General features: G+C 38.1%; 1 protein-coding gene across 1 annotated transcript in view; it reads left to right on the forward strand.

The window, feature by feature from the left end:
- The window catches only part of LOC110349690 (uncharacterized), a 339,954-nt gene that overhangs the window by 236,293 nt on the left and 78,966 nt on the right, over positions 1-24,695 (forward strand). Inside the window, exon 12 of the mRNA XM_087187378.1 lies at positions 7,885-8,039. Coding sequence (XP_087043504.1) covers positions 7,908-8,039 — 132 coding nt within the window. The 5' untranslated portion in view covers positions 7,885-7,907. The remainder of the gene's footprint in view (positions 1-7,884; positions 8,040-24,695) is intronic.

Genomic DNA, 24,695 nt, shown 5'->3' on the forward strand with positions numbered 1-24,695 from the left:
GGGTCCACCCTTAGAGTTATGCATTGGATGGATTTTGATAAATGTATGATGACACATATCCAACATTATACAGAATATAGCATTCTACATTATAGCACTATGCAGAATAATGTCAGTGCCATGGAAGTCCTCTGTGCTCTGTTATTTATGCTACCCTCACTCACCCCTGTAACTCTTGGCAATCACAGACCTTTTTAATGTCTCCATAGTTTTCATTTTCTATAATGTCATATTCTAGAAAATAGAATTATACACTAGGTAACCTTTTAAGATTAGCTTCTTTGATTTAGGAATATGCATTTCAGTTTCCTCTAAGTCCCTTTATGGCTTACTAGCTCATTTCCTTTTAGTGTGGGATGATATTGCATTGTCTGGGTGTACCGAGGTGTGTTTACCCATTCACCTTCTGAAGGGCATCTCCATTACTTCCAGCTTTTGGTAGTCCTGTGTAAACCCGTTATAAACATCTATGTGGAGGCTTCTGTTTAGATATACCAGAGAGGATGATTCTTGAATTGCATACCAAGAGTATGTTTCTTTTCATAAGAAACTGCTAATCTATCTTCCAAAGGGAGGAAACATTTTGCATCCCCATCAGCAATGAATCAAAGTTCTTGTTGCTCCACATTTTCAGTAGTATTTGGCGCTGTCAGTGCTTTGGATTTAGTCAACTGTCATAGATATGTAATGGCGTCTGTCTTTTAATTTGCAATTCTCCTAATGACAAATGACATGGAGCACATTTTTCATAGGCTTATTGGCCATCTGTATATGTTTGGTGAGGTTTCTATAAAAGTCACTGGCCCATTTTTAAATCAAGATGTCCATTGTCTAAAATTGTTTGTTTTAAAGAGTTACCATATAAGTTATCATATCATACTTACCATATAAGTATGTCTTTTGAAAATACTTTTCTTTTTTTCCCCATTAACTTTATTGGTACATTTTGGTACATTTTAGGTATAAAATACAGTTACATTTATCATTGAGATCTTGTACCATTACATGAGTATCTTGGTTCTTATTTTTTTTCCCCTTCCCTTGCCCTCCCTTCACCCCCTCCACCCTTCCCTATTTGCAAAGACTTTGTTTCCATTTTTTTTCTCTTCTCATATTTTTTCCTTTCCCTTTTTTCCCTTCCCCTACCCTTCCCAATTCCCCTACTCTTTTAGACCTTTTCTTCCTGTTACACAATATCAGTTATACATTTTTAAAAATTACAATATCAAGATCGAGGAGACATTACCACAGATTTTAAAGAATTTAAAAGGATATAGAAAGCATATTACAAAAATATTTTTGGAAATCAATTTGACAACTTCTAAGAAGTACCTTGGAAGACAAATTAATGAAACTAACTCTGGAGGAAATATAAAATTTGAATAGCACCTATTAAAGAAAGTATATTCCTAGCTTGAAAACCTACCTATATGACAACAGCAGGCTCATATACACTTTAACTGATAAATTATATCAAACAATTAAAGCAGAAAAAAGAAGGAACACTTCTCCCCTCATTTTAGGAACTCAACATGGTGCTAATCCTAAAACTGGATAAATATAATAGAAGAAAAAAGTATGAACATAGATAGAAATCAGTTTAACAAAACAAACTCTTAAAAGTCAGATCTGGCAATATGTAGAAAGTGGTTTTATTATAGGGATGGCAGCGTTGGTTCAGAATGGAAGATTCACTCCCAAAAGTCATCATTTTAACAGAGGAAAGGAAAAAGCCATATGATTGTGTCACTAGTTGGAGAAAAAGTATTGGACTAAATTCTACAGCTGTTCATGATAAAAGCTATCAGGAGCCTAGAAGTAGAACAGAAGCTTCTCAACAGATTAAAGACATGTACTCCATACTTCCAGTGAAAATGCCTTATATGAATGGAGACGATACAATGCTTTCTCCTTAAGGTGAGGAACAAGGGCAGATATGCTTACTCTCTATCTGTCCATTAAACTTTGAAATCTAGTCCCCACCAAAATAGTCTGGCAATAAAATGACACAATTAGGATAGGATTGGCAAGGTAGAAGCAAAATCTTTATATGTTGATGAAATGATCATCTACAGAGAAAATACTAAGAAATCTCTAGGAGCCCCTAGAACTTGTATTTGAATTTAGCAGGATTAGAAAACACAAGGTATATATAAAAATTCAGGTCTGTGTATACTTGCTATAAATGAAGAATTGAATATTGAAATTTATAAGTTATGTAGGAGTTCAAAGGACCTAGAAAATTTTAAAAAACAAACAAAAACAGAAACAGTGTTGGAAGACATTTAGTACCTAATTTTAAGACTTCTTCTAAAGCTACAGTAATCAAGGCAGTGTTGGTATAAGGAAAGACATATAGATCATTGGAATAAAACAGAGAATCTAGAAATAGAACCACACATATATGGTCCACTGAGTTTTGAAAGATTATTTAACTTTAGCATTTTATAGAATACAAACTCAATTCAAGAGCCGAGGAAGAGATAGTGTTTTCAGCAAACAGCCCTCGAACACCTGGTATCCGTATATAAAAAATCAACCTCAACCCCTTATTTCCATACATGAAAATAACTTGAAGGGATCTATGAACCTAAATAAGAAAGCCTAAAAGTAAAAAACTTTAAGAAGAAATTATAAGGGAAAATGACTTCAGGGTAGGCAAGAACTACCTAGGATACATAAACATGATGTATAAAAGAAAAAAATTGATAAATGGGATTCCATAAAAATCTAGAACTTTAAATGACATCATTAAAATGAAAAGTAGTCCTTAAACAGACCATATTTACAATGAAAATGTATGAACATAGATAGAAATAACCTATGAGCAGAATATATAAAGAACTCTTACAACTCAATAATAGACAACCCAATTAAAAAGTAGACATAAGAAGATGATAAATAGCCAGTATAGCACAAGGAATGATGTGCAATTCTAGAATCAGAAAAATACTAATCAGTACAATAACAAGATTGAATTATACACTCATTAGGGAGATGAAGTTCAAAGTTTTAAAAGCCTTGTCATGACTTTTTCTTTTTGTTGGATTCTCCCCCTTTGCATTTAATTTGTCACGCCCAATGGATTCATTCTGCTGGGTTTCCTGGGGTTGTGATCCTCATTGTCTTTTCCTAGGGTATTGTCTAAAATTTGTTGGAGTGCCGGTTTGGTATTCACGAAGTTCCTGAGGTGCTCTTTATCATGAAAGTATCTTATTTCTCCATCAATTTTGAAAGATAGTTTTGCAGGGTACATCAGTCTGGGTTGGAGGCTGTTTTCCTGTAGGGCTTGAAATATATCACTCCAAGCTCTTCTTGCCTTGAGGGTTTGCATTGAGAAGTCTGCTGTGATTCTGATGGGCTTTCCTTTGTATGTGATGTGTTTCTTTTCTCTCACTGCTTGTAGAATTTTATTCTTCTGTTGGATTTCTAGAATCCTAACTATTATGTGCCTATGTGTAGATTTTTTTTTGATTAAGGCTATTTGGAGTCCTATATGCCTCACTTATCTGTATGTCAAGTTCGTTTCCCCTCCTTGGGAAGTTTTCTGCCATCACTTCTGTGAAGAGTTTTTTTATGTCATCTGCACTCTCTCCTCTTTCTTCATTGACTCCAATCAGTCTTATGTTATTCTTCTTTGCATTGTCTAGCAGCTGCTGGATTGATTTCTCATGTTCCCTTACAATTTTAAAGCAATTTTTCTTTTCCTGTTCACTAATTGCAATCTTATCTTCTATATGTGAAATTCTATCCTCACATTGGTTCATTCTGCTGCACAGACTTTCGATGGAGATTTTAATCTCTTGGAAATCTGTTTGTATCTGTTTTATGGATTCCATTTGTTTCCTATGTTGGGATTCCATCATGTTCCTCAAGTCCTCTATTTTTTTTATGTGTCCTCTCTAGATTTATTAATCATGTCTTGCACCATGAGCACAATCTTTGCTGTTATCTGAGTAATTATTTCTGATTTCGTTTTTCCTAGATCCTCTTTTGTTGGCAGTTCAGAGAGTCCAGGTGGTTGAGTATCAGAGTTTTCCATCTCGTTTCCCTTTGGGGTTGCTGTAGGTGATCCAGAAGTCTGTTTTTGAGGCTTGTTTATGTGTCTTCTCATTTCCACGGGGGTGGGGGGGATGCTTCTGGCACCCACGCGGCTCACCTTCTCTGTCCTAGGAGCTTGGGATGGCAGGGGGGTAGCTTCCTTCCGGGTTCTGGGACCCGCTCAGCCTCTCTGCCCTAGGAGCCTGGGATGGAGGCAGGGAGCTTCCTTCTGGGTGTTGGGACTGGCTCACCTTCTCTGCCCTAGGAGCCTGGCATGACAGTGGGGGAGCTTCCTTCCTGGGTGCTGGGACCTGCTCAGCTTCTCTGCCCTTGGAGCCTGGGACGCAGGCAGAAAATACTTTTCATAGACTATGGTTTGTCATATCATTCTCTCCACTGTCTTCTGTACAGTGTAAGTTTTAATTTTATGGAAGTCCAGTTTATCCTTTCATTTTTTCATGGAATGTCCCTTTATTAGTGTATCTAAAAAGATATTTCCATATTTACAGTCATGTAGATTTTGTTCTATGTTATTTTCTAGGAGTTTCATAGTTTTGCATTTAGGTCTGTGATCCATTTTGAGTTAAATTTTGGGAAGCCTTTGTCTAGAATGATTGTCTTGCATGAGAATGCTCAGTTGTTCCAGCATTATTTGTTGTTCTACTTTTTAATTTTGTCAATCAGAGAAATGATAAATTGTTCTTTCCTGTTGTTATAACTTTCATTTCTTAAGTAGTATCTCCTGCACATTGGAAGGGGACAGAGAGATAGAATTGGGAATGGAGGAGAGGGGGAAGTAAAAAGAATTAAGATGTTTTATGTACATGTATCAACTCTGCATCATGAATGTGAACATTACACATAGCAAATATAATAATTTTTAAAGTTAAATTGAAAGTTAATATGTACTTGAGGGCCACTTGTATATTTTTTGAAGAGTTTTTGGTCCTTTATCCCTCAGTTTTTAAGAAATATTTTTCCACATCTTATTTTATTAGTGCATATTGACTACACAGATGGATGGGTTTCTTTTGGCAGATTTATACACACATAAAACATATTCTGATCATTCTCACAACCCCTTCACCCACTTGCCCTGACTTTGCCCTAGTTTCACATTTTTGGGGAGGGCTTCAAAGTATATAATATATTGTGATCAAGAATTCTTTTTTTTATTTTGTTTTTGTTTTTGTTTTTGGTACCAGGGATCGAACTTGGGACCTTGCGCTTGCAAGGCAGGCGCCGGAACCACTGAGCTAAATCCCTGGCTAAGAATTCTTTATATAGAATCTTGAACTCTTATATTTTTTGCATTTTACAAATATTTTCTTCATGTGTTGCAGTTGAATTTTGAGATTTTTTATATAGTGTTTTAAGCCATGTATTTCTGATAATTTTTCTGTAGTCAAATTTATAAAATTTCCTTTATTGCCTCTGGATTTTGAGTCATAGTTAAAAAGTATTTCCCTACTCTAAATTTAAAAAGAAATTCAACCCATATGATACTTGTATGGATCTACTTTTGATATTTAAATTCCTAGTCCATTTGGTATATTATTCTTGGAAATGATATGAGATATGAATTTAATTTTTTTCTTTTTCCAAATGATTACTCAATTCTCCTAGCACCATTTGTTAAAAAGTCTATCTTTTCTTGGGGTTTGTCTTAATGGCTGTGTCCTGGGTCATATGCTTTCTGTGGCAGGGTGTTTATTATTAATAGAAGTAGGATCTTAGACTTTAATCTGCATTTGTTCAAATAATACAGTTTATGTAAGGAGCTCTTATATATAGAATGTAATGACTGTTTTATCCTTAATATGACAAATAGAATAACAGTTTACCTACAGGGTTATATTAGTTGGATTTCCTGTCCCTGATATATGATAACTAATATGTACAACTTAAAGAAGAAGAATTAAAAAGGTTTAATTTAGCCCATGGTTTCAGGAACATGGTAAACATACTCCAAGGTAGAAATCTCATGATGGGACAGCATGGCAGAGCAAAGCTGCTTAGTTCATGGTTTCCAAGAGAAGCATAGCAGGGGAACAGTGCCACCGAGAAATAGACACAGACCATACATAGTATCCAAAACCATGTCTCTATGACCCAGCCAGACATATCCAGGAGCACACTGTAGTACTGTGGTCACATGGCTCATCAAAAGAAACTGCTGTGGGATGCTACAGGGCTCTATCTCAACCTAGAATTCTGGGACTGCCAGTCAGAGTGATGGGGAGGGAGTTCTTAATAACATTTGCCGAAAAGTCCTTTCCTGCTCATAAAGAAGCTTAGAAACAGCACTCTATATTATAGGAAATGAGGAGTTTTTTGTTTAATAACATTTACCAGGCCCTAACTCCTAGTAGTACCATATAGATTATAGGCAATGGGAAAAGGTATATTATTGGCCTTGTCAACTAGTAGCATATCTTTAGGGTCTGGTACAGTGACGTGTAGATAGCACACAGCAAAGAAATCTTTTTTTTTAATGACTATGAGAATGAAAGAATAAATGAATGAGTGATGTATTACATTAAATCATCTCAAGTTCAATGTTGGAGCAGCTGTAATAACAGGCTTCAGGACTTAAACATCTATTTCTCAGTCACATTTGTATAAAAATCATGTTTACAAATACATATTCCCAGTAGAGATCAGTTTCTGTGGTGTGTTTCTACTACAGGCCAGGTATTGTACTGGGACATTGCACTTGTAGCTCTCATTTAATCCCCATCATGTCTGCTTGACTAGGTTTCAGTAGTTTGCACAAAGTGAGGCAACCATAAAGTGAAGATGAGTCTTTGGGATTCAAGTCCACTAAGCTTTCTATCCTAACAGCTTTTCGAAAAGAGTTAAAATTTATTTTATGCACAAATGCCAAACATACAACAGCACAATGATGGTCACAACTGTCCATAACCTAACCCTATAATGGCTGAGATGTGACAGTTATTGATATTTACAGATTATCTCTTGGAAAATTGTCAGAACTTTGCTGCTAATTACACTGGTATTAGCATACCTTGATCTGCAGCAGAGAATAAATAATTCAAACTGAATTGGCAAGAGCAAATGTTTGTCCTTTCCCACTTTCTGTTGTCTTGGGAGGAAATTATTTTCTCCCTTCAATTGTTTACTGAACAAAAAAGTATTTACATTATTTTCTAAGCCAGCTGTGTGGTCTGGCCTATTTTTCCCCATTGCTTTGATGAATAAATTGTGTGAAATCTACTTGCTCTTCTAACAGAGGCCCTGCTAAGAAAACATTCAGTTAGACTCATGCAATAAAGCACACCAATCAGATGTCTGGGTCAGATTTAAGAAATCAATTTCCCTCTGCTTCCAAAGAAGTTATTTTATTTTGGAAGACAAACTATCATGGTGCAACTTGGAAAATGAAAATCTTTATTTAGAACCACTCTGGGTTTTCTGATGGGTCAAAAGCTGTATTTATTACATGTAAGAATGGATCAAAGGCAGTTTCAAATAATGATGACATTTTCTTAGTCAGGGATTGCTGAGCCCCTCCTGATAATGACATGATAAAAATGCTATGTATTTGTCTACAGCATTTTATTGTCAGCAAAATGTTTAGCAGCATCCATAATACAGGGAAAGGCATACTGAAAATGCGTTGGATTTGAAATTTGGCATTTTAGGTTCAATTTGCAGCTGAAAGACTTGCTAGTTATTTGACTTTAGCAAGTGTTCAACCCCATCTGAATCTATAAAATATGACCCTTTACGTGGAATTTGCATAGGAGAATGTTCTATATGGTCTAAAACACTATGTAAATGGAACATTCTTCATTCCTATCATTTTTGTTTGCACTACAGATAATAAAACCCACATCTGCACCATGACTTCCTGGACATGTGAGCAGAGTGAAGCCACTGGTTGTGTCCATTTCTCAAGAAAGTTACAGCATTGGACAGAGAGGAAGACCGGGTGTATCCAGCTAACCCTCTGGCAGTTTTTAATGCATATGACTGTGAGTCACATCCTTTTCTAGGTGGTAGGAAAGGCTCTCATCTTAATCATTTTCCTGTTCCTGGAACAAAATACCTGGCAACCACAACATAAAGGAGGCGAGGTTTATTTTGGATCATGGCTTCAGTTCATGGTCAGCTGCTGCGAGGAAGAAATAGGATGCAGAACAGGCCCGGTGGAGGAAAGCTATTCAATCCATGCCAGCCAGGAAGCAGAAAGAGAGATGAGGTGCCAGGGACAAAAATTCACCCTTTCCAGGTCACACCTCCAGTGACCACCTCCAACCAGGCCCCACCTTCTAACAGCTCACCGAGCTAGCGAACTCATGAATGGGCGAATCCGATAAGGAGTACAGTGCTCCCGTGATGCAATCACTTTTCAAACATGGGAGACTCCTGAGGGACATTTTAGATGTAATCCATAACAAGGCTGAATTACTCCCCACAACTGAGGTGCTGTGTAAGTTTCTATTAGAAAGAATAAGTTCTAATCCTCTTCCTCAAGGTGCTCAAAGTACATTAAGAGGGAAAGGTTGATTCATAACCAAATAATTATGACTGATTCGACCCACTTCAGAAGGTTCCAGAACAAAGGATATCATATTTCTTTAATTTTCCAGATTCTCTGCTGCAGTATCATTTGGTTCAATTTGCCAGAAGATCAAATTCTCTCCTGTGTCCTCTTGCCTGCTCCCACTGCCCAGGAATTCTGAAATTGAGTCAATTTTCATACAACAGGGAGAGGGGAAGGTGAATGAGCAGTTTGCCTGTGGTCATTATTGTGTGGCTGTGGTTCTTGATTTGTTGGTCCCTGGTGACATCCTCACTTCCTTTTATGTCCCTGTTGTATTGCCCACAACAGTTCACCAACGCACAGCTGCAACTCACTGGCCTGTGCTCTTTGTGTGCCCACCGTGGTTCTAAAGCACAGCTACCTGGTGAGAGCAGCTGATACAGGGGACAGCTCCAGTTTTCTCCTATGAGCATCTAGGCCTTCACTGTCCACAGGGAGCCAGTCAAAGGCTGAAGCTCTTGAAATGTTTCTCCAGCTTAAGATGCACTGTGAATATAAAATATACCTGGATTGCAAAGATTTGCTGTAAGGAGAAGATAAAATATCTCATCAAGAGTATTTTAAAAAATTCTTTTATTGGTACATTTTAGGTATACAATACATTTGCATTTGTCCTTGGGTGCTTGTACCTGCACATGATGTATCTTGGTTCTTATTTTTTCCCCATTACCTGTGCGCCCTTCACCCCCTTCATCCCTCCCTATTTACATAGACTTCGTTTCCATTTTTTTCTTTTCCCATAATTTTTCCTTTCCCTTCTTTCCTTTCCCCTTCCCCTCCTACCACCCCTACACCTTTGGACCTTTTCCTATTTCAAATTATCAATTATTATTTTTAATAATTTTAATCCTTATTTACACTTTCAGTTTCTCATATTAGAGAAACTATTTGGTATTTACACATGTGTGTCCTATTTATTTCACTTAATAGCTAAATGGATGCATATTGAGGTCATGCTCATCAATAGTTTTTTATATTATTTTTTAGATGATATTTTACACTTCATAGGTTCAGTAATATATATGAAAATCAATTTCACCTGTTTCTTTTAACTTTTAACAATGCAACTACTAAAAAACTCCAAATTACACATGTGATTTACTTTATCTTGCACTTAAATATTGCTTGCTTAGTAGTTGATGTTTCCAGATTAACTGTCCATGCTGCTTCCTTCCCCAAGATGATTTCTCAGTTAGTGGTGTCCTTTATTGCTTGCAACCTTATGTCCTAATGATCTCAGTTCTGTCAGGGATTTTCTCACACATTGACCCCTAACCAGGATTGTTAATGGTATCCCCCACACATAGCTCAGCTCAGAAAAAGAAACAACTTTTGGGATTATATGAGCTAGGGACATGGTGCCTCTAGAGAAAAAGAAGTATTTGAGACCTTGAGGCATAACCTGGAGCAGGGGAGGTTCAGTTGCTAACAACACACTCATGCCTCATGGGCCAAAACAAATGCTCTAGGGAATCATCTGGCCAGACCAACAACCATACTACATTACGGTGTTGTCCTCTGTAGTGAAGTTCTTACAAATTTAGAAAAACCTAACTATGGATCTCAACAAACATCTCAGCATCTGTTTCTCCACAAGAATTAAATGTGCCCTTATTGACACACCCCTTCCTATAGCTCACAAAATTCAGGAGGCACACAGAATCCTCAGAGAAGGTAGAATGTTTAAATCTGGATCCTTTTTCATGGTAACTGGAAGACATGTGTAAGTTGGTAATCTATGGATTCAGAACTAGGCTAGGGTGCTAGTGGGGTGATGGGATCAGTTTCTGAAATAATGACTGAAATTTCTAGGCTGCATTTCAATCCAATCAGTGACATTGCTCTTTCCTTCCGTTCCTCCCTTCCTTCCTCCCTTCCTTCCTCCCTCCCTTCCTTCCTTCCTTCTTCCTTCTTGCCTTCCTTCCTGCTTTCCTTCCTTTCTTAAAATATTCTTACTTTCACTATTCTGTCAAGAAATAGAGAAAAAAAAATGTTCCCTGAGCATGAATAGGTTTCCTAACTAAAGAGATTTGTCCAAGCTCTGCCTTTAAAAAAGAGAGAACAATTCTCTTCCATCAGAGATCTAATTTCAGAGAAAGTTTTAATGATAATTGTCCTATAATGGTTCCTTAGCAACCAGCAACTAACATCTGAAACAGAATTCTGAGTTTAGATAAAACTCTGTTATTTCCATTGCTTTTTAAAAGAGGACAGCATCTGAAAATAGAATTCTTCACTTAAAAGTTGATTTAAATGAAAGATAACATAACTTTAAAATGGAGAGGCAAACTGGTCTCACCACATGCTTTTCCACTTCCTTGCAGAGAGTTGGTCAGCAAAGTCTATTCTATGTTTTGGCCTGTGTCTGCTGACTCATCCCATGCAAACAAGGTATAGGATGATGAAGTGACTCTGAATGTGGGATATTCAAATGCTGCCACCATCGCTATCACCATCACCATCGCTGTCATCATACTACATGATGTGTCGAATCCCGTGAAATTAAGCAATCTTATCTTGATGTAAAAGTGATCTCAGATAGCCATCAAAAGGCCATGGGGATCCTGACAGTGAAAGCGGATAATTTTTATGTTCCAGACTCCTGATTCGGAGTGTGTAAGTAGTTCTCCTTGACTCACGCTGTGTAGATGGTGGTGGTGGTGGTGATTGATGATGGTGATGACAATGGTGGCATGATGAAGACGTGGTGCTGACGGTGATGGTGTTGATGATGGTGGTGGTCATGGTGATGGTGGTAGTTATGGCAATGATGGCAGTGTTGAGGATGGGGCTGATGATGGGGGGATGGTAATGGCGGTGGTGATGATGATGGTAGTGCAGCAGCTCAAGACAATATTGGCTGCTAAGGAGAATGTGGTAGCACATTGAGTACCCACAATTTCACACCAAAACTGTCAGATTATGAGTTGTTTTCCCTCCATTCATTTGATCATAATATTCTATAGTAGCAAGAATATATTTCTCTATAAACCTGTCCAATTTTCTCTTACACAAGTCCTGAACAGGTGCCCTTCCTACTAGTGAAATTTTTCTCTTTGCCATCACACAATCAATACATACTGTTCAGATTATCAGATGAGCATTCTATCTGTCAGGAAAAGTAGGGTCTACATTATGAAGAAGCCAGTTGTTATCATATTATTTTGCTTTTCTTTTTCAATGTTTATTATGTGCACATGTAGCCCAAAGCACAGTATTTGACAGTTGTAAAAGCACATTACTAACTAACAACTCTCTCTATATACATTTGCTACAGACAGATATAAATATAGAGATTGTTAATAAGGTTTATGGAAACACTATGAAATCTTGAGCAACTTAATTTGCTGAAATGATGGTATTATTGAATATTTGTTTTCAAAAGTTCAAAAGACTGCAGTGAAAGTTTTTATTTTGATAGTGATCATTGAAAGAATCAACTGACCTTGCTCTTTTGTGTCTGAAGTCAGAAGGTAAACAGTGAAAATGTATCTTAGTGGTTTGCAAGTGATTCGGAGCAGGATGCTCAGCTATTAGAAAGCCATCGATTGGGCTGGAGGAAATGAGTTGGCTGTAGCATGAGATATAAGCCAATGCCCAGGATTGTGAGGTCAGGGCAGGTTGCCAAGGTGGACTGCATTCCCTGGCAGGAGTTATAGCTAATAGCTGATAGCCTGCTCTTATTCTAAATCTAGGTTTTCAAAGTTTGTAAAGCCTTTACCTTGATAATCATTATTTTCCATTTGTATTTCTACATGCAAGATTCATGGTACAGTTATAAAAATCTTCCTTTTCAACTATAGTTCCCTAACCCACATTTTTAAGTTAAAATTCATTCACTGCTTTTAAATTTACTATTTTTTAATATCGACAATGGACATTATCCAGAGATTCTATTTGCAGAAGTATTTTCACTCGTGAAAATAAGCCAGTTTGCCAAGAGTATTACTCAGAAAATATAGGAATGATTCAAGAGCATCAAAACCATTAGGCACTGCTGACCAGACTGTTTCACATAAAATATATTGGGAAGGGTCACTGCCGAGCAGGAAACCAACAGACAACCATTCTATTCTGGGTTCGACTTCCATGAGACCTTGAACAATTCACTCAATTTTTCTGTGGTTCAATTTCCTCAAGTTTCAAAAAGTTGGAATGATAATGCCAGGATGATGTGAGGAATCATCAGATTAGTAAGGTGCTCTGGACTTCCCAGATAGAGCTAATGTAGAAAGAGCTGATACTCAAGATTTACTTCCTAGCAATATCTCTTGTGTTCTATGACTTATAGTCTCATTTTTCATTTCCTTATAGATTTAAGCCCCATGGATTATAATTTTTAAACACAGTATTGTTCAATCTGATTGTTGCTCACTTTCCAATGATGAGACAAGTTTAAATTCTATTCAAATAAATCTTTTTTAGTTCAACACATTAAACATTAACAGAGCATATACAGAAAGTAGGTTATTAGTTTGATGATATCTCATAATTTACTAACGATAATCTTCTGGATTCCATCTCTTGTTTTTCAACCATAAAGAATGAAAAGATGGTTTACTAAACACACCTCAGATCTCCACAGTGCTTACTAGATACCAAGCACTTTTCTAAGCACTTTACTTGCCTAGCTCATTTAGTTTTCAGAAATCCAAGAGATGTGTTTTATTAGTATCTTCATTTTGTAGATCAGAAAACAGAGTGAGATTTAGCAAAGACTCAGAGTTGCTCGAGTAATCAGGAGTATAAATGTCTCTCAACCTTTGGCCTCTTCATTTATAGTCACTAATTTATCCTCTGCCTGAATTAGTCATTGCTAAATTTGGGTACCTTATGATATATGTGACATACTTGTTAAAGATGGAGTTTCCTGAGACAGATATGTAGACAGTCTCGATGTTATGGCTTGTTTATTGCACAATAGAAACACACTCAGGAGTTGAATGAAGGCCTTTGTTACAAACTTAAGTGAGGCCTGAGGTTCAACAGCAAGATCTGAAGGAAAGCCAATAGGTAACCCTTCTGTTCTCAGGCTTAGAAAGTAGATGGGTCCAGTGAACCTTATGATGATAAAATATTGGGTGATTATACAAGTTTGAATAAAAGGTTTGAAAAGATGTAATGTTTTATGCCTCTGAACCAAGAGCCTCTGTAAGCAGCACTAAGTCACAACAGAACTCCTCTTCCCCTGGCCATTGAACTACTATGGGAGACAGAATTACTCATTCAAAGCCAGGGTTCCTTAACCTTAGCATATGGGCATTGGAAATAGATAAACTGTTCTGTGGAGATGATTCTGTCTGTACATTGTGGGATGGTTAGAAGTATTCATGACCTCTAATCATTAGAACCATTTGAATGTCTTCAGACATGTAAAAAATGTCTTCAGACTTTGTCAAATGTCCCCTGAAGAACAGTCCACCTGGGGAAGATTTTTCAGGAAACTGGTGAGGCTGGCTGCGAAAGTCACCATTCTCCTGAGTACTTCTCACACGAAAAGAATCTGAAAAGAATTCATGGGTAAGTAAGGACTGCTCCTTACTCTCAAATCATCTATATTCTACTATAAGAGATACCATCTTTCCAAATAAAAGTATTAATTGCTATAAAAGAGTTTTCAAGAGTCATGTGGACCTCAAGGCAGGTGCTCATTTCAGAGTCCTCCAGAAACTCTGTATTTAGGTGTAGATAAACAGTCTAACCAGGACAGAGAGAAGTCCGTCAGAAATGCAGACTGAGAATCACAATTTAGAATAGCTGGTGAGAAAAACATGATTTGTTTGCATGTCATTAAAAGGATACAAAAAAAGTAGCTATGGTGGCCCAGAATGGAGTCCTAGGGACATGAGCCCCGGAGGAGAGAAAGGGGGAGAAATCAGAACAGCTATGGCCTTTCAAAAGCAACTGACCTTGAACTGAACTGGACCACTGTGAGCCCACTGCAGGGAGTGGAATACAAGAGAAGCTAAAGACTTGGAGGCCAGAGACAGGCCTTTTACAGAAACTTTGTTTGGAAGGGCTGGAAGTTAGGTATGGAGGATAATGCAGAAAAAAAGGAAAAGTTAAACTTATATTTTCATAGAATTATTCTAGAACTACACAGGCCTGGTTCTGACACAACAAAGCTTTAAGAAGACATGTGTCTAAAGTAATCTAACTGCTTTGAAGATTATGCACTACCCAAAGCAAGGGCAGGAAGTAATTGTCCAAAGCTCTGGTTTGTGCTACTTTAATGCACCAAAAGTAAAACCTTCACAGGATGGATCTCCCTGTCTTATTGGCACTTCTTTGAGAAATTCCAGAAATAAGAGGCCTTTCTTTTAAGAGTTTTACAGCCAGATGGCTCTTTAAGAGATTGGCTTTCCTTAGGCTTCCAGGCACGTTGTGCTGTTAAAAACTGAACAACAGACTCTGGGAAAATACAAAACACTTTGATTTGTAGTGATAGTTGATTCTCAGGCTGTAAGCACTTTCATACAGCCAATTTCAAGCTGCTATCAAGAAGCCATTGAATAAGGCATTGGGAAGCACTGTATTCAGTTGGCCCTTGCTGACCAGTGTGAGCTGGTGTAGGTTGGTTTTGGCACACACCTGGCCTGGTCGGCACTGAGCCATTGTATCCAGAGTGCCATTTCCCCACCATGTATCCTTTAATTAAACATTCGGAAAAAGCTAAAGCCTTTGAATTAGGGTTTTTAAATTACCCATGTGTCTCAAGGTAAGAGTTTCTGTCTTTGATTTTTTATCCAAAACTCCTCTTAGAGGGTTCAAGAGAGGTCCATTCAAGCTGTGTGGTCCACCAAAGATTATGAGAACAACAACAACAACAAAATAAACAAGCAGGGAAAAAGTGGTTTACATATATTTCATGAGGGTAAAATGAAAATGGACATGTTTAACTGTCTGTTATTTGGAGAAGTCTTTGTCTTTATACATTTGGGCAAAGAAGCTGCTGTAGTTTTCTGTGTAGTGAGGACATACGAAATGGTGGTATGGAGACCGGAGTACTTCTAGCTGAGTTAACAATCTGCAGGTTCAACAAGGCTGGGACAGCTTCTATTCCTTGAGAGAAGAGCAGGAGAGGGAGAAGGACAGGAGATGTAGCTGAATTCACAGTATCTAGGAGTTCTCATGTTTAATTCTGCTGAAGACACAGAGTGAGCTGGAAGCACTGCAAAGCTGCCTAACTCAAGGACATATCAGAATTAGTAATTTAAAAATCCATTTGGAACCACACACATTCTCTAATTACCCATTTCTGAAAAGTTTTAAAAGATATTTTAAAAAAGATATTTCTATGCTTTCAAAATATATTTAAATATTAACAGTACACAATGAAGAGAGAAAGCAGTATAATCTGACAGACATCTATATAATTTTGTCTTTTCCTTCCTAGTCTTTTTTCCTGTTTTTTCTACTATATCATTTTATCTCCAACTATTTTGAAAAATACAATATGTTTCTAGTTAATATCCTCTTATAAAAAAACAGCAGGTGAGTAGAAAAATAAGTCATTAACATTCTCCTCTTCTTACCTTTTCTGTCCCTAACTCTGTCAATTAAAGATTTGCAAACAGGCTAGTACAAGAAGCTGGAATACTTAATTCCTTAATTTGAGCCCAGGAGAAGGTGTGTGGGGTGGAGAGCTCTCTGGGAAATTAGAGCAGACCTTTTTGTTTGTTTAGTAACTGGATGATGTGGAGTTACCTCATTAGGCCCATGCAGGTTTAATGATGCTTTACTGAGAGTACACTGCTAGGTACCTGCAGAGGGCAAAAAATGATTTTCCTTGAATATTTCTAAGGGATTTGTAACTTCTTCCCCATAATTGCCCCTTTTGGTTTTGATTTTCTTTTAATAGCACAGGCATTTTCCTAAACATTTGGATTTTTAGTGTCTCATCGCTCCACCACCACAACTCTTAAAGACTTTTTCTTTGCTGGAGAGTATTAACCTGCTCTGGGCTCACACACATGGAGAGCGGGTATCATGAGAGTCCATCTTTTTCCCCTTATGCCACCTGTCACAGTTGCTAATGATGGCAATGATTGCTGGCATTTTCAGGACTTAGTCTATCTGGTCCATTCAAAAACACTAGCTCAGTACATCATCACATTCCTGGGAAGGAAGGAAGAGAGAGTTTTATTGGGTGGGATGGCATAAGGGAAAATTCAAGGATTAAAAACAATACTGAGTAGGCAGACAGGAGGTAAAGTTCAGTCTACAGTTTTTCTTAACCTCTTCCTAACACTGTGCTTCATTTGCTACTTGCTCCCCTTTTGTTTATGTAAGGAGAGCCCACTATCCAACACAGCAAGTCCTCATGCCCATTTCTTACAGAATGTTTTAAAATTACCTGTGTGGTTGTGATTCAGCAGGAAAAACTGGAATTGTGCCCTGTGTGTCATCTGTATCATCTTGGCTTTCTCCTTACTTTCTGATGCTGGATAACGAGTTAGGTTTGTGGCTCAAGAGAACATCCCTGGTGCAGAGATGATCTCAGGGACCTTGTCCGGGAAGAAGGAGATTTTCAAGGACTATATCATCCATGAGCTGAAACAACAAAATGAAGACACCAGATTGGCCATTTCAGAACAAACATTGAATCTGACATATAAGTGACATTTCTAGTTGGTTCAGCTGGTCCCCTGTGCTAGGAAATAAGTGTGATATTAGGGTTCTAGGACTGGAGTAGGCTAAAATTGAATTAGGTTATGAAAGACATCTTCATTGTCAATTGGCCCATAAATACGCGGGCAATAAAATAAACAACATTTTTCTTTGAATTGAGCTGGAGATATTAGATGTCTGGTTCTGTGATCCATCCATGCATAAAGATTTCAATATTTTTTCAAATATAAGACATTCACTGATTTATCCATGACAAATCCAGGGAGCCTTTATTCCAAAGTGTGTATGGGGTATAGGGGTGATGAGAATTCTAGTGTAGTAATGATGTTATTATTGCATCTCCAGTGAGCGTCAGAAGGATTTTCAAAATGTTCAGAGTTGGTCAAGAGCAAAGACAGAATTTGCATGCAATCCTTCTGTTCACAGGCTTTTTTCTAGCCCTGAATCCAATGTTCTCCCCTATAGAGCCCCACTGCTGCCTGTATATAGAATAGTCATGTGGAACTGCAGTGAAAGACCAAACTAAAACTTTGGTGCTGCCTTCCCTGTAAAGATAATTGCCTCATGTCCAGATCCTCAGCATTCTGTTCTGCCTTGGAGTTCATTTGATAAGAGACTTGATTTGGGCTTGTTTTAGCAGATAAGTTGAGTTAATATTTGTTTGAGAAAAGTAGGATTAGCAAAGATAGGTGAGAAATGAATTATACATCCTCTGTGCAGCTGAAGGTCGTTAAGAAAACATGCAGCAGCCAGAGATTCTAAATGAGACCTGCACACTGAGGCCTGGAGGTGATTTCCAAATGTTCTGGTTTTTGTTTATTGGAGTCACTTTGGAAATGGTGAACTGGGACCATTAGGCTGTGAATTCAAATAGAAGGGAACTTTGTAAAAGAGACAGTGATCCATCTCTAAGTAAATATGGAGAAGACAGTTCTCAAGGTTGGCAGATAGTACAGGCAGTGAAGGAGAGAGAATTATAGGATGTGAGTAGTTCATTGAGTCAATATTTATAAGAAGCCAAGAGGGGCCTGAGGAAAGGAGAACCAACTCAAGCACTCAAACAGAACCTGCATGGGTAGATACTCTAATGTAAAGCACATAAGTGAATGCTGCAGAAGTATCATTTAGAACAATGTAAGCAAAGGGAATTTCTTTCCAGAGAAGTAAAAACTCTCTTAGAATGAACCTAGAAGTTGAGACTGGGTAATTATAATAGCTAATAGGCCATCCTTCATCCTCACGTTCCATATACCAGGCATTGTACTAAGTACTTTGCATAAATTAACATATGAAATTTTCACAGCACCCCTATGTGCTAGATATAATCAAAAAAATGTATAGGTGAGAATCTCTATACATTTTGATTATTTTGCTCAAATTGATGAGCACAAAGTGGAGGTACATATGCAAACTCAGGCCTAGTTGATGGCAGTTGTTACTGTGGTTGTCATGAGCACCAGCACTTCACAGTCTGTAGCATGCAAAAGAGAGCTGGAGACAAAGCATGGGAGTTGTCTGGAGTGTCTACGAGGGAAATGGATTTGCAGCAGTAAAATTTTGAGATTTTATGGTTTCCAGAGTCCTTTTCTATCATAGAGAAAACTTAATATTTTAGAAAGGAAACATCCTACCTTCATCAGCAAATGGGGCTGAAGTTAAAGATCCTTCTCTGTTGATGATTGGCTGATTCAGAAACAGTAAAGATGGGTAGAGTTATCCACGGTTCCAGTGAGAGAACTGCTGAAAACAGAGACAGGAGAATGAAGATATTCTGGGTGTCGAGCATTACTGAGTTAATAAATGTTTGTCGAATGCCTGCCATTTCTGGCAATGTTGTAGGCACTGGATACACATGTGTATCAGGGGAGTAAGCCACAAGGTTAAAGAAGCAGAATCGTTGGGAGCAGGTAAATTCCAGAATTGCTGCTAACTAACTCAGGGAAGCTGGACATATTCCTTAGGCCCTGAGCATCTCTGCTTCTTCATCTAATATAGTCATAGTGAAGTTCGACTCTGAGGAATAAATACAATAATTCAGGTGAAATGTCTAGCTCATAGTAGCTGCACACTTAAGATGCAATGATAAATCAATTAATCATTGAGAATTTATTTACCTCTATGTCCAGTTGTCTTTACAGTGTGGCAAAGCCCAGCTTCCTTTGCACCTCTTTTTAAGTATGGTATAGACTGGAGATATTTCACCTCGTTTACAGAAGGAGGAGAACAGTAGTTTTCCAGGGCATCAAGTTCTACATTTCTGGGACCCACTGCTGCCCCTTCTTTTTCTTCACATGATCGATGCAGAGATTAGTTCAACGTGTCAACTTGACTGAGTCAGAGGTGCCCAACATTTGTTCAAACATGATTCTGTGTCTGGGCCTGTGGGAGCATTTCTGGATGAGATTAAAGTTTGAAACAGTTGACTGAGAAAAGCAGATTCTCTTTGCTGATGATGAAGACCTTCATCCAGTCATTTGAAGGTCTGAGGGGAACAGAAACCTTGATCTTCCTGGGAGTAAGAAAGAATTCCACATTGCTGATTTCTTTGAGCTAAGACACAAGCTTTTCCCCCATGGGATTTGAATAGAAGCATTTGCTCTTTCTATGTTTTGAAGCTGCAGACTTTCAGGATAGAACTTATACTACTGGCTTTCCTGGGTTTCCAGCTTGCCAGCTGCAGATCTTGGGACTCATCATCCTTCAGAACCAAGTGAGCCAGTTCCTTATCACACACACACACACACACACACACACACACACACACACGCACGCACGCTCCATATGGGTTCTGTTCCTCTGGTCTACTTGAGGATACCGAAGCAAAGACATGGGTTGATACCAAAGTAATCCTAGTATGCAATGGAGAAGACAGGATAGATAGAGTCCTGTACTTTTCGATCCCACTCTGGGGCTTTTTCTGTATAATTCTTTACTTCATGCTACCTCCCAGTAGTTATGACTTTATAATTACAAAGGAAAAAAAGCAGATCAGAAGTCTTTTGAAAAATTAAGATGAGACCTAGATTTGGAAGTCATGATTCTGCCTGGGGAGCAAGAGAAAGACAAGCCCTGCCAATATCCAAGACAAGGGGATTGGCCTACGATTTATTCCACACATGTTGCACAGCAAGCAGGTTCACATATATTATGATTTAATCCTCAGAAAAATCTACTTTGTCTCCACTTTTAGAAGAGGACAAAGAGGCTCAGGTCAAAGAGATGATTTCACATCATTGTGGAGCTCATATTCTCTCCAAAACGATAAACACAGTGCCTAAACCTTGGCCAAGAAAAGCATGGGGTGGATGCCCTTCAGAGGTCCCTTCCCAAAGCTCCTAGTAGGAGAGAGTCTAAGGGCTTCTGAGGATGTGCATGTCTTCTGGGTTCTGCTCATGACCCAGGTCTGGCCTTCCCCTTCCCTGTCAGGCCGCCTCTCTTTATCTCCATCTGAAGGTACCCGCATGATGCACATGCATCTGGGAAGATGCCAGGGCCTGGGAGGCAAAGCTGGATTCACAGCCAAGTACACCTGCTTCCTGTAGCCTGCCAAATCTGTTAGCTGCTGGCTACCAACTGGCTGATTACTTCCCTTCAGACCCCAAATACCTCTCAAAGCCCTCTTCTTCTGAAGGACCCCTCTCCATCTCTCTCTTTTCCCTCCCTCCTTCCCTTCCCTTTTTCTTTTAGATCAGAATTTGTTCATATTTTATAGATTAGCATAATAAAAGCATACGCTTTAAATGCCTTTTGCTGAAACTTGTAGAAGAAAATCCTTGTATTCAAAAGCCTTGTGGTTCTGACTTACTTTTTTACCCTAAATTCAATACCCATTTTACTCTGCAGCTCTTTGTCCTTGAGGAATTTTTACCAAGTTCTTAACACTCATGTCTGTTCTGGCTGAAACTGTGCTGTTTCCCATGCAAATAGGATTGCACTTGGACATGATTTTAATTTGATGGATGTTCTGGTTGTTTGTCATGCGAGCAAGATCTCTCTGCCACAGCATTTTTTTAACCCAATTCTGGTAACTTAGTACATCCCATAGTAATTCTAGTCAGTCTCACTGTGGCCCAGTATTTTGGGAAATTAAAACCCCTTTCTTTGTGTTAATTTAATTTGCATTTCATAATATTGAGTGCATTTTTACCTTGGATTTTTAAGTGGCTAAAATTGCATTGATCTTGAATATTTTGTTCATATATATATATATATATATATACATATGCGCGCAATGTATGCACATAATGTATGTATATAAGAGAGAGCTCTAGTTTCATTGTTGTTGTTGTTGTTTTGATTCCCACTTGGAGATGCTGAAAGAATCATCAATAATAAAAGTCTGGGGTTGTCAGGAGGCTGTGTGCCTGGGTGAGAAAGTGGCTGGGGACAGAGTTGGGACCCTCCAATGGGTTTGATGCAGCAGTGCAGGGTGCTGTATAACAGGGGTGTGCACAGGGGGTCTTGGGCAGACTCAGGGGAGAAGAGCAGGACCTCATTATTGCATGTGAATTTCAGTCTGAGAAAAGACCACTTTCTTTGAGTGAATCCCCCAAAACTGAGACATAGTTTGGAGAAAATAAAAAAGCAAATTTGAGAAAATATATGATAAATGAAAGTAAGAATTATAAAAATAAATTCATCTTATTTCAGCATAAGTATGAGTTACAAAGGCAATCATGATCTAGTTCTTAGAATGAGCAAAAACCAGATCTGTAGGCTTCCTTGTTTTGGAGGTCAGTGAATAAACTTTGTTATAAACATAGGAAGTAAAGGTAAAATGCTCACCTTTTCCCAACTGGCTTTCACAGAATGACTTTAAAGGGGACATTGATTTCAAAAATATTTAGTACTTTGCTTATTTTTCCCAGGTCCTGAGTAGTGAAATTATTCTCCCTTGAAACACTTTTTAACTGCTTTTTTCAGTTTGTCTCTTTTTCAGATGTAAAGTGACTTAACTCTGTGGTCTTCTCATCTATTAATGGTTTATACATTAGATGGGCCCTTTTCCCTCCAAGATCAATTCTCATCACTTTCATGAAATCATTTGTAAAATTTTCTGTTCTTTTACAATGACTCTGTATTATATTTCACAAGTTGGGCATCTTGTAACAAGAGACAAATTTACACCGATAATCATAAAAAGATCCAAACAGCGGAAGCTTTCCTACACTCAGATTGAATGCTAATATTACAAGGTAGATAAATGAGTAGGTGATTAATGACTCATTTTATGCAGGGTATTTTGTTAATGAAGATTTTTTTTCCATTATTTTTAATTTCTTCTTTTTTTAGAAATAGTGTCACTTGAAAGAACAGGAATAGTTGAATAAAATAAAATGTTTTGGTTAAATACCATCAGGAAGGCTGTGTTTGTTGTGGATTGGAAGGAAGAGAAAGGGCAGTATCTGAGATTCAGAGGTAGAGGAAATAGATCACAGAACAGAAGTCAGGGTAAATATTTTATTCCCTAGGGCCTAGACAGGGCTTACACTTCCTGAAGCTGCTTTCTGCCGGGGACTGGTGAAGAATGATGTCCACTTTGGAAATATAATGATGTACAGGTTGAATATTCCTAATCCAAAAATCTAAAGTCTGAAGGGTTCCAAAATCTGAGACTTTTTGAGTGTCAAATGATGCCACAAGTGGAAAATTCCACATTTAACCTCATATCAAAATAGGATTGCATTCAAAATGCAGGTGTGCAAGAAACACTGAAGAAAGTTACCTTCAGGCTATGTGTGTAAGTTGTATAAGAAGCAGATGAATTTTGTGTTTAAACTTGGGTCACACTCCCAAGATGTCTCATTATTTATATGCAAATATTCAAACATTTCCAAATCCAAAACACTTCTGTTGTCAAGCATTTCAGAAAAAGTGTGTGCAGCCTGCAGTAGATTAGGTCACCAGACACGTACAAGATGGAGTCTGCAGTCTCACTCAAAGCCTGACACTGAGCAGTCACCAGTCCCAGGAGGCCAGTATGAGTTTAGGCAGGTTCCTCCTCTTCATCTGAGGGAATCACTGAACGGGGCCGATACACAGCAAGGCTGTCTGTGAGATACTCCTTGAAGCGGGGAATGATAATTATAAGAATAAGAACTCATTTATTGAAAGCTTATTATGTGTGTATGGAGCCACTGTTCAAAATCCTTCACTTGATTTTCTTTAAAAAGTTATCATTGCAAATGCATTGCAAAGTGCAATTATTATCCTCAGTTTAAAGGCGATGCAAATGTACGAACACTGAATCCACTCTTTGTCATGCAGCGCTCTGCTGGGCCACCACCCCTATCCATCATTTCTCCATCAGACCACATGTGCTTCCTGTAGCTCATGACCACATCTCCATGGTTATTTTTCATATCATCCCGTGCACAGCACATCTTACCTGCATAGTTTCCTTTAAGAATTAGATACCTATTGAGCAAAATTACAGAGGGAAAAATGAGACCACATACTCAATCGTTTACTGTGTCAAAAAGTGGCATAGCAGCATTGTTATGTTTTAGAGTGACAGTGCAGGGTCTCATAAGAGTCAGTAATAAATAAGCCAAAGTCACTCCCTTAACAGGGGTTATAGCCTAGTTATTTTTAGAGATCAGGTGACTTTTTCAGTGTAATAGATGTGGTGACAGGTAAAGTTACAGTAACAATGGCACCCACTTTTTCCAGAATCACTATGCTTACCCCTCCGAATGTTAAAAGTTTGGGTTTTTATTATAATTCCCTTTTCTCCTGGATTCACATGGAGAGGATGCACCATGGTTAGGCCCCCCAGTCTCAAAGATCTGCCTGAGTGAGGTCCCTGATGCATCATTTCTTGTGATCTAACGCTGCAGGCTACACATCTTAATGCTTATAGATTTCCACTTGATGGTTTTATTTTCAATCAACTAACACAATGAGTACGGCCACAGAGGCCAACTGAAAATAACTGACATTGTGTATGACCATCCTGGGAAGTTATGGTTTGTATTTTGGATAGTTAATTTCAGGCCAATACCTGCCCCTAGGCAGGAACATGAACCAACATGTCTTTAGCAGTTTTATTTATGCTCCTTCTTCCAAAGGAAGAGAATGCACTGAAGTGGGAGACACAGCAAAAATGAACGTAGGTGATCTAAGGGTTAGGCCTGAGACAAGTTAATATGAAATAGCACTCTGCAGAGTGGATTCATACATGTGCTTCTTTTCTAATGTGTTTATTCATACATGTTTGCAGTATGTGATGTTTACATTTGCCTTGGGGAATGGCTGTAGCTACTTAAAATAGATTGATTTTAATTCTTTTTATTCCCTTTCCTCTCCCCCTCTGTCTCTAGATCCCTTTTCTCCTTTTCTTTATTATTATTAATTTTCACTGCATGTTTGAGACATATAATGATTACATTCATTTTAAGTAGTTGGAAAATGTACTTGACACATCTGAAATCATTTACACCCCCTCCTTCCA

Source organism: Heterocephalus glaber, unplaced genomic scaffold (assembly GCF_053883595.1).
Source record: "Heterocephalus glaber isolate CG9 unplaced genomic scaffold, H.glaber_assembly_v1.0 deba00001509, whole genome shotgun sequence".
NCBI classification, from domain to species: Eukaryota; Metazoa; Chordata; class Mammalia; order Rodentia; family Bathyergidae; genus Heterocephalus; species Heterocephalus glaber.